General features: G+C 40.7%; 1 protein-coding gene across 2 annotated transcripts in view; it reads right to left on the bottom strand.

Moving 5' to 3' along the window:
- Positions 1-8,337: 8,337 nt before the first annotated feature.
- Positions 8,338-10,975, bottom strand: part of tsc22d2 (TSC22 domain family 2) — a 39,027-nt gene continuing 36,389 nt past the window's right edge. For both annotated transcript variants that reach the window (XM_030433552.1, XM_030433553.1), the window contains one exon: positions 8,338-10,831. In XM_030433552.1, the coding sequence (XP_030289412.1) occupies positions 10,538-10,831 (294 nt within the window). In that variant the 3' untranslated portion in view covers positions 8,338-10,537. The remainder of the gene's footprint in view (positions 10,832-10,975) is intronic.

Here is a 10,975-nt window from a genome sequence, read left to right as displayed (position 1 = left end):
ACTGTGTGATGTTATTCAGTTCTGTACAGCTCACGTTTATTGCATGTCTGTCCATCCTAGGAGACGGATCCCTCCTCTGTGGCTCTTCGTCCATCTTTTTTCCCCTGATAAGTGTTTTTTTCTTTTCATTATGTGACGTTTTTCCTCACTCAAATTGAGGGTCTAAGGACTGAGGGCGTCATTCACCTTGCAGATTGTAAAGCCCACTGACACAAAACATGGCTGTGATTTCTGGCTGTATCAATAACATTGAATTAATTTGTCATGGCAGGTAAAGCACCAGTGTAACTGATAACATTCTAGATGGATCTGCTACTCTCAAGTTTGCAGTTTGATCTTGAAAAATATGACATTTATTAAGCACTGAACCTACGTGACTATGGTTATACAGATAAGCAGTTTTTGGTGGAGGCCTGCTGCCAAACCTGTAGCTCTATGGGAGATAACTGACAATCAAACAGCTCATTGACATCCTGTGCCGTGTGATAAAAGACCAGGTATTTTAATGAGCGGTAACCCCTGATCTGTTCCTTCCACTCTGGCAGGCACTTCCATGTCGAACCCACAAGATGGCACCACAGTCTGGAGTTATCGCTCGTCTCAATGGACTCTATTGGCCTGAACCAGTTGCATCGCTTGATGGCAGTAGGGAGTCAGCAGTGTCTGGCTCTTACAGTAAATCCCATCAACAGTAATTGCTGGGCGTGGTTGTGTATGACAGACTGGTGAGTAATTGTCCCTGCATAGCCCACACACACACACACACACACACACACACACACAGAGTGAGCAGTTCCTACAGAGCACAAATGACCGCTGTGCTTACACAAGACTTCCTTCCCTGTCCTGAGTGACATGAAGTGACACTTGACATTCTGTGGAACTAACCATATCATACTAGTGACATTTTTTTTTTGAGCAAAGGGTGAAATCTTTGAGATTGTATTTCATAACTCTCTGAAAGTAATTTAAAACACTGTGCCCCCCCCCACACACACACACAGCTGTACATTTCTCTGAGGAGAGCTTGCAAGCAGCAGTTCAGCAGACAACCTCTGATACAATACACTGATAAATCTATTCAATGTTTATCTAGATGTTTTTTTGTCTCAGTCTCATTAAATCAGTGTTGGAGGAAGTATTCCATTCTTAAATACTGTAATAAAAAAGCTGTAATATCACAATGTTAAAATACGTATAAGAAAAATGTCTTTAAGAAAAGTAAAGAATTTGGTCTTCAAAATATAACTACTGATTATGCAGAACAGTCCCTTTATTTTGTCTTATTACTTCTGCCAAGACTGCTATGTTTTCATGTCTGTTTGTTGGTTTGTAACCAGGATTACACCAAAACTACAGAACGGATTTCCAAAAACCTTTGAAGTAAGATGGGTGTTGGTCTACAATAGACCCCATTACGTTTTGGTGTGGATCCAGTAAAGGGAAAGATCCAGGAATCTTTTCTCACCTTCTTCAAAGGTGCAATATGTAACAATGCTAGTTGGAAACAAATTTAGCAAAGGAATGTGAAGAAAAAACAGTTTTGATCTTGTGATGTCTATGTTTTGTGTTGCAGAGATATATACGAAACTTAGCATGCTTACCAGCTTACCAATGTCCCATCATTGTCCAAAGCTCATGTGCTAGCACTGTAAACACAGACGCTACCCTGTTTCGCAAAGCTCCCAGTCCAAATCACTAGCTGAGGCGCAAACTTACTCGATTAGGTATCGGCAGCTACAGTAAGCAGCAGTTAGAGGTTACTCTGGTTATATACTTCCCTAATTTGTTTTTCCGTAAGAATGTGGCCACATATTCTTACGAAAAACAAATTAGGGATGGCTCTTTCAACATTGCGATATAGATCTCCATGAATGTTTTACTAGGCTTCATTGAATCAAAGGGCACTCCAGTGAGTGCAAGTCTAGTTATATAAAGTCATTATTAGATTGTTTTTATTGATACGTTAGCATGTGAATAGCATTTTGATTGTATTCTTCTTCCTTCATCCATCAACAATGATTTAATCGTATAGTTGTGGAGTTTACGTGTAAAAGTGTAATCTGATAAAGTAACTAGCGACTGTATCCTTCAAATAAATGTAGAAGAATGAATAATAATAAGTACCTCAGAAATGTATCAAACTGTAATGTGTGGATAAAAGCTTCTTTCAGCAGCTGCATGATAAGTAAGTAAATAAAAGTTAATCTGTGTAGCCTAGCACCTCTCTAAACCCAGGTTACAAAGTGCTTTACATCTACAGAAATGTAGAAAATAATAAATACAACAATAACACTAATAAATCATAAGAAGAAGAAGAAGAATGTATGGGAGAATTACAAATATGGGGGCCCATCTAATGCGAAAAGTAATCAAAAATACACTCAAAGACAGCAAACACACGCACGCTCAGATCATACAGGCACATGACCTCACATTACATTCTGTTGAACGTGCTCATATGACATGTAGCCTTTTTCAGTACGTGTCTGGAGTCGACAGTCCAGTGACGTGGAGAGCCATGTCACGGTGTTGCACTGAATTCACTCTATTTGCTCACAGTGACGTAAAAAACACACCCGGCTCTTCCCACAGCTGTGGACGAGCCGCTGTGACTCAGAGCCGTAACCTGCCGCAACATGAACACACATGACAAGTGGGAAGTGGGCAAGGAGGAACTCAAAGCCCGGTCGATCCAGTTTTTTAAGTCTCCAACAAAGGAGCTGCTGTAGTTTTTTTTTTTTTTAAAGTTATTCCTTCGTGGAGGAGACGGAAAATTGAAGACGCACTTTTGTTCTGTGCTTCAGTCAAGTCAGACGTGCACAGTGGTGTGGAATTCAGGTCATACTAAATCTATCAGCTAGTGTTTTCTGAGGTCATTCCTGTTACATAACACAAATTATTCACCACAATTTGGATTATACAACACAAAATTGATCTATTCCAAAGGCATACGGGGACTGTTACGTTCAAACGATAGGAAAAAAAAAAAAACTAAAAACTAAGGCCATCCAAATGTCAAGCCAGGATACTGCAGTGTAAATTAGCCAGCAGGGCCGGTCCAGCTCTGTTTGGACCTCAGCAACGGGTGATCTGATTACGTGTAACTTTGTAAAACTCTAAAAGGGAGATTGGACTCACATGGTGGTGCCGCCTGCGAACATAACAACCAAGCGAGCCTTGAAAAAAGGAAAGCTGGTGTTTTGTTTTTCTGCAATGTACAAAACTCTTTTCCTCTAATTTTGTATCAATAATGAGGAGTATAAAACTACGGAAGCTTCTTTTTTACATTGTATCATTTTTGACATATTTTTTAATTTTTAGTTTATTTTTCTATATTTTATTATATCAAGATATTTTTATGTTATATCGAGATGTTTTTCATGCTATAGCAAGATATTTCATGCTATTTCAATAGATTGTCTCGTCATATCAAGCTGTGTTCTTGTTATGGCAAGATATTTCCACATTACAACAGAATATTTTCAAGTTATGTAAAGATATTTCATGCAAAAAAATAGATACTTTAACATTATTTCAATATATTTTATTGTTCTATAAAGATCTATTCAAGTTATATCGCCATGTCTTCTGTTATATTACCATATATGACAGAGAAAAAAGGGTTTCTCAAAAGATCGTTGACAACACAAAAAAACACACGATAAGTTTGTGTTTCGTGATAACACCGGAAAAACCTCTTGTTATAACGGCAAAATGTCCAAGTTAAAATGGGATAGTGATCTGTTTTTGGCAGCAAGAGGCTTCTGTATGAAACAGATGCAGAGGTCTTCAGAGGGAAATAAAGCACATGTTAAAGGGTCAGTAGGTCATGGGATTGTGACTCAGTTAGTTGGAAAAGCTGCTGATGTTTGTTTCTCAAGAAAGCGCTCTTCGTTGGGGGGCCATGCGCACACTCACTGGAACGAAACTTCCTGCTAAAAACGTGGCAGTCGTCTGTAGCAGCAGACGGCTAATTCGAAGGAAAAACAGGAGGGAATGAATCAGGTTATCCACGTCGTTGCATTTTCTTCAGGTCACTGGTGAAAGGTGTCAGATTATTCAGTTAGTTTCTTAGAAGCTACAACCTTTTTGTTGGCATCACTGGCTTTTTTTTTTTTACCCCTGGCGATCATTGCCTGAAGCCTGGTTTACCCACATTTATCTCCACTGCTGCAGGCCCGCGCAGAGAATACAGAGATACAGAGTGAGCCGACTGACACTGACTATTTGCATGCTGCAGAAATTCTTCATCTTTGGCCTGCAGCCTTTTTGACTGCTGACACGGAGGAGTTATTACAGAGCGCGTATTCCCGGTTTGTTGAAAAGCAACTGATGACACGCGCTTTGATTTAAGACGCGACAAACGTGTCAGAGTCTCTGCCAAACACAACAATCAGTCAGTACCTGGAAGGGGAAAATGAGCTGAAAGATTACCTACGAGCTCAGACAAAGACACAGAGAGAGAGAGAGAGAGAGAGAGAGAGAGAGAAGATGTTGGCACCAAACAGCTGCATAAAGAAGGCTCAGAACTGGCTCGCATTACTTTATAACACACACAAACGAACACACACACACACACACACACACACACACACACACTTAAAGGATCTTAAACGGAAAGGGGTAGTATACAAAACATTTCTGGGGTGTTGCAGCCTTCACCTAAACAACTGAAGTTGATGGGGAGTTGAAAAAGGAATGAATGAATAAAACAAGATAAAATGACTTCATATAGCTTGTCCAGTGCAATCCTAAATCTAAGGAAGCGCTGAGATCCGTAATTGGGACCAAATCTTCGCTGTAGCTGCTGAGCTCAAGGTGTTTGCACGAGCTCAATCCGGCCATGTCCAATCCAGCAGCACTTTCCATACAGCGAAGTAACGCGAATAAAACATATAAGCGCTCTTGTTAATAGAATACATACAGAACAGCGGGGTCAAAAAGTCTGACACCACCCGTCACAACACCCCCCTCTCCACCACTGTAGGCCCGACAATCAGGGTGAGAAAGGCAGAATTCTTGAAAAATGCACATGAAGCTTACAACATCTCAGCTATCTGAGATATTTGGGCTTCCGTAGACTCGACTACACCCGAGGAGCTGTACGGAGCCATTTTATGTTTTGCCATTTTATGCATTAGTTTGAGACAATGAGCGAATTTTCTTTATTTTTTTTGGTGAACTTTCCCTTTCAATGAAGATTTAAGCTAATCATAAAAAGGGACAAGTTCACTTTTGGGTTAATATTTCCTACTTGATTTACACACCAATAGTGTAGAGGTGACGTCAGCTGTCAGTGGATGAAAGATTTGAAAATTACCACCTTTCTGAGCAGGAACGTCATAATTTATGTCTGAAGTGATGACAGGCAGGTGATTACAGAGTCAACATGTCGTCACTTAGGGTCTCACACATTCTTCCGTGCCGATATGAACTTCCATTCCTGCTTCAGAAGAAGCAGATTGTTTTGTCTCGTGTTTCCTTCAGGCGAACTCACCGGGGTTATTTACTTCCCTGGTGGAAAAGATAAATTCTTCCAAACTAACAATCAGATTCCACAAAGGAGCTTTATCTCCTGCTGTTCTGAGGAGCTGCGGGAAGAGGATTCGAGCTCTTTTACAGATGACTGCGATTTGGAAATGCCGTGTCAACAATCTGAAAAGCAGAACCAGAGTTTCACATCACAGACATATTGATCAGATGGATTTTTGTTGGTATTATGAAACATTACAGACAGACACACTGTGAAAAGTGAATGTTAGTGATTTGTCATTCACAGTTTTGAATGTAAAGGCCAAACAATTAACTTTATTGCAAATTTGGGGATTTTAATAGAGAAAATAATAAGAGACAATGTTTACACTTATTCCTTCTACACATTGAATCAGCTCTGAACTGAAAGAGACACAACTAAATGTTCTTAAACTGTATTTTTGAAAATATTTAGAATTTAAACTGCCTTTTTCTGTTGTTGTTTGATTGTATCTAATCATTTTATAAATCAATTGTATTTAAATGTTCCTCTCCTCTGCTGTCCACGGCCAATCTGTCTCTTTGTTCTATTTTTCCTTTCATAAGATTTTTTGTTGTGATTTACTCTATTTAACACTTCTGTTTGGATAAAAAGAAAACTTTTTATTTTGGGAAAGAAAAATATGTCATTGAAACAGAGTGTAAACTAAAACATACAATGTCACAAAATGAATCCCAGATTGTTTATCATGATGTCGGTCCGATGTTCTGCAGGAAATTAAAAAACAATTGGAATAACCCTTGACCCACTTTCTCCTGGTGTGCTGGTTTCCAAACACTTTCTCTATATTCACCAAGCTATACTATAACTTCAGATTCTTTTGTTTTAGGACAAAGCATATTCCTATCATAGATAACTCAACAATACATATCATTATACTTTGAACTAACTGTTGTTGTGTTTTAACAGAGCCGTTTTATTCCATAAGAAGCTAATCTTAACAAATGTTCTGAGGACAGTAATGGGTTTCAACCTCACCCGCACGTGTATTCCACTTTTATTAACTTTCTAACTTCTCATATATTTATATATATATATATATATGTATGTATATATATATATATATATATATATATATATATATTTATATATATATATATATATACACTACTCACAGTAAGTTAGGGATATTGTTATTTACATGAGTGCTTTTCCTATTTGGTCAGAATTTTAATGAAATAAGTAAAAGTTCCCTTTGATATTACTAATAATGAATGAGAAGAAACACCATTTTCATTAGTTTAATATTTATTACCCCAAAAATTTAGACAATAACAAGGATAGCCCCAAATAACAAAAATTGACAATGTCAGTAGCGGGTGTTTCCACCATTTGCCGCAATGACAGCTTGACAGCGACGTCTCATGCTCCTCACTAGCCTCATGATGTTGTTCTGAGGCAATGCGTTCCACTCCTCCACAAGTGCTACACGCAGTTCTGCCAGGTCACGTGGGGGTGGGGTACGATCATCCAGTCTCTGCTTCAGCTGGTCCCCGACGTGCTCTATGGAGTTCAGGTCAGGGGACATTGCTGGCCATACCATATGAGGCACTCCGACTTCCTGAAGTCGAGCTGTGACAATTCTGGCACAATGTGGTGGAGCATTATTATTCATGAACAGAAAGTTGGGGGTGTGCTGGTGGAATTGGGGGATGATGATGGGTTCTATGATGTCTCTGAGGTAAGAACGTGCAGTGACTGAGCCATCTACAATAACCAAATCTGTTTTGTGCTGACTGGTGATGCCTGCCCAGACTGTTGCACCTCCTCCACCAAAGGGAACCCTAGGGACCATGTTGACCTTGGCGTATCGCTCACCTCGCCTTCTCCAGCAACGCTGACGACCATCATTTCTGTGCAAGGTGACCCGACACTCATCAGTGAACAGGACGGTAGACCACTGCTGCATTGTCTAGGTCACATGGTCTTGTGCCCTCTGCAAACGTTCACGCCGGTGTCTTGGTGTCAGTGGAGTCACCTGCAACGGTCGTCTGGCATTCAAGCCAAAGCGGTGGAGTCGGTTTCGAATGGTTTGTCTGGAAACCCTAGTACCCCTCACACCTCGTAACTGGGCCTGCCGCTGTGTGGCAGTTGCATAACGATGTCTGAGTGCATAGGTCCTTAGGTACTGGTCATCGTTGCGGTCTGTCACTCGTGGGGCTCCACTCCTGGGTCTGTCACGAACTCTGCCAGTAGTTCTGTGTCTTGATGCAAGTCTGCTGATGACACTTTGAGACACACCAAGTTCACGAGCAACATCTAAGTGCCTGCCACCAACCCGAAGGCGCACTATGGCCAGGTGGCACTGCTCATCCGTTAAGTGACGTCGTGTGTTCATGGCTGTTTGAATGATGAACTTGGAATGACTTACTGACCATACCACCTTTTTATACCCACAGAATGTTGAAAGTGATGCCACATTGAAAAGGGTTGTCTTTTAGTTTTTTGGTATTGGCCTCAATATGTAAGGCACACTGTACACAGTGAGACCATTACATGGAAAACACAAAATGAGGTGTGTCTATCACACCTCTCTGAAGGGAAACAAACACCGTATGTATGAAATCCACTGAGTCTCTCACAATATCCCTTACTTATTGTGAGTAGTTAATAATAATGTCTGATGTACATTCAGCTGCCTCAGTTTCAGGCTCCTGGTATTGTGCACCCTGGCTCACTTTTAGACTTAGTGGGAAAATGTGTTCATGACACTATTCTGTATTTTGCAGATCCATGTTTGCAGTCTTACTGCTGTGAGGAGTAAATGTAATGAAAGAAATACAAAAACAAGCATGAAGACATTCTCTTAATAAAACAGTAATTTATTTTTGACTGGAAACTAAAATTGTCCGAAACAGCACATTAACAAGGGCATTAAGATATTTTATCCAAGGCTCAGTGATCACTTTCATACAGTACACCTGGCATGTACACGGCATCTCCTTCAAACGAAAGAAAAACGAAAAAAAAAAGTCTAAACGAGTGAAGAAATAAGCCCATTTGCAAAAAAAAAAAAAAAAAGGAAATCATAAGAGTCCATCCTGTAAAAAGATGACTGATTGTACATTTACCAAGCGTTTTGGTTTGGTTCTAAGCCACAGAGAAACCGACTCGCCTGGCGACAGCAGGCGACGGCACAGGAGGCACAAAAGACGTGACACAGACAGGACATCCCATAATATGCTCACACACAATCGACTGGGTTCCAGCTTTTAAAGTGTGAAATGTTTAATAGTTTCCATTGTTTTTGTTTTCTGCAGATAATGTTCGTCTAGTTGTTGTTGTTTTTCCTTTGTAAGCAAAGTGTTGGTACACTACAATCGAAATCTAAATGCTGCATTCATTAAATACATTAAAATCGGCAATGTAACAAAACCTTTTCTCTGCATATGAAAGTCAACACAGCATTTACATGACAAGAAAAAAAAGATGGCTCCTTTTCTGACCCTTCCCTCCACCCGACACAAACACCTTTCCATTCTTTGTCTTGTTCCTCCCTCTCGACTCTACCCTCTCTCTGCCCCTCATTGTTCCCTTTCTCGTTCATAAATCCTTTCAAAATCATTCACAGACTGACAGAAAAAAAATAAAGAGTGCTAGATAAAAACATGAGGTAAGAAAGTGGTTTGATTATAGATCATGCAGGACATGCAAAACAGCGACAAAAAAAAAATATAGGGAAGGAGAGAGTAGAAAAAAGTATGAGTGTGCATTTAAAAATGAAAAAAAAAGAAGACTTACACAGCTTTGCGTCTTTGGTTATAAAGTAGGTCAAACAATTTTCACAGCTTTTCATCCCCCAACCAAACCCACAAATTATTTATTTTTTTGTTTTGACAAAGAAAGTCTAAAAAAAAAAAAAAAAAAAGTACATTAATAGTTTTCTTTATAGAAACATCCCATCACATCTTTAACAACAGGCGTTCTCCTGTACAGACCCTCCTCGCTCTTAATACTTTACACTTTACAAAATATACATTCAACCTGGATTTCACCTAATGTAAGCTCGGCTTTAGTGTTAGCACTATTTCATGAGAAGAAAAACTTTTCTAGTATGGAACTTATTGCCTACTTACTGAGATCTAACTTGTTGCAAGAGAGACTACCAAATTTAATACCTGACAGATTCTAAAATACCAAAAGACCAAAGAGAAAGGTTTTTCTTTTTTGTTTTTAATAAGTATCTCCATGACACTGTTCACTTACATTATGAAAATAGCAGCCCTGAAATAAATAAATGCAAATACTAAAACTGAACTAATGAAAAAAAAAAAAAAAAAGGTATAATGATTCATGTCAAAGAACGGTGGCTCTGAGAAAACAACACAAGCATTTGTTGCAGCATATTACAAGCCGAGGCTCTCGACTTGCTCCACTCACGCCGAGGCAACCGTTGGTGTCCTCCACTCAGGGAGGACGAATACTTCCATCCCCACCCTCCCCAACTCCCCCCACGACCTGCCCCACCCCCAGTTCTCTGGACTCTTCCGGGCCAGAGAGTGATGTGGCATGGGGATAACGGGAGGACAGTCCCAGCTGGATGTTACAGGACCTATGTCAGTCCTCTCACAGGATTGCACCGCCCTATTCCACCACTTTTGCCCAGACAAATCAAGCTCTCTGCGCCCTTTGACACCGTCCCCTGCACAAGAACAGCATGCAGTTTTATGATGTGCACCGGCTCCCCTGCCACTCCTTCTTTTTCAGCTTTCTTTGCAGCCTACCACGGGGACAGAATAAGACTTTGACAGGGTGGTAAATGTCTTAATAATGTGAAGGCCCGGTGACGGCGGCTTGCACACACTGAAGCATGGCTCTTGGTGGCAAACAAAGATGTTGCTGTTGTTGATTTTTCCTCGAATGGAGCATATTGAACGCAGAGCCAAGCCTTTTGCTTTATGGAGCTAAGGGGACGGGAGCAGTTGTTGTCATTACTAACAGGATCTTCCACTCCTGTCCGTGGGTGGTGTGTGTTTGAATGTGTGTATTGAAGAAGGGGGATCACGCCGACGTGATGTTGGGCTGATGAGGGACACTCTGGCTCCCCTCGTTGTTGTTGTTGTTGTTGTTTGTGACAAGTGGGTGTTGCTGCTGCTGCAGAAGCGGCGGCGACGTGCTGCTGCTCTGGACGAGCTGAGTGGACAGCTGACCGAGCTGATCCGAGTTGGCCAGTGACTTCAGCACGGCGTTCTCACGCTCCAACACCGAGTTCCTCTCGTACAGCTCCTTGATGTGCTCCTTCAACACCTCCACCTCCTCGCGAACGGCATACATCAGGTGGCTCTTCACCAAGTCCTGTAACACGAGAAAAGGGAAACTATAATAAGCACATAAATAGTTTTTAAACAACAGAAAAGGTCACCTGACAGCTTGTGAGTATGTGTTGACATCTTAAATCTCGAGGTGAGGTTCAAGTGGTGACCTGTCAGTCAAATTGCA

Source organism: Sparus aurata, chromosome 11, assembly GCF_900880675.1.
Source record: "Sparus aurata chromosome 11, fSpaAur1.1, whole genome shotgun sequence".
In the NCBI taxonomy this organism is placed as follows: domain Eukaryota; kingdom Metazoa; phylum Chordata; class Actinopteri; order Spariformes; family Sparidae; genus Sparus; species Sparus aurata.
Note: the sequence above shows the minus strand (reverse complement) of the source record. Positions and strands in the feature narration are given on the sequence as shown.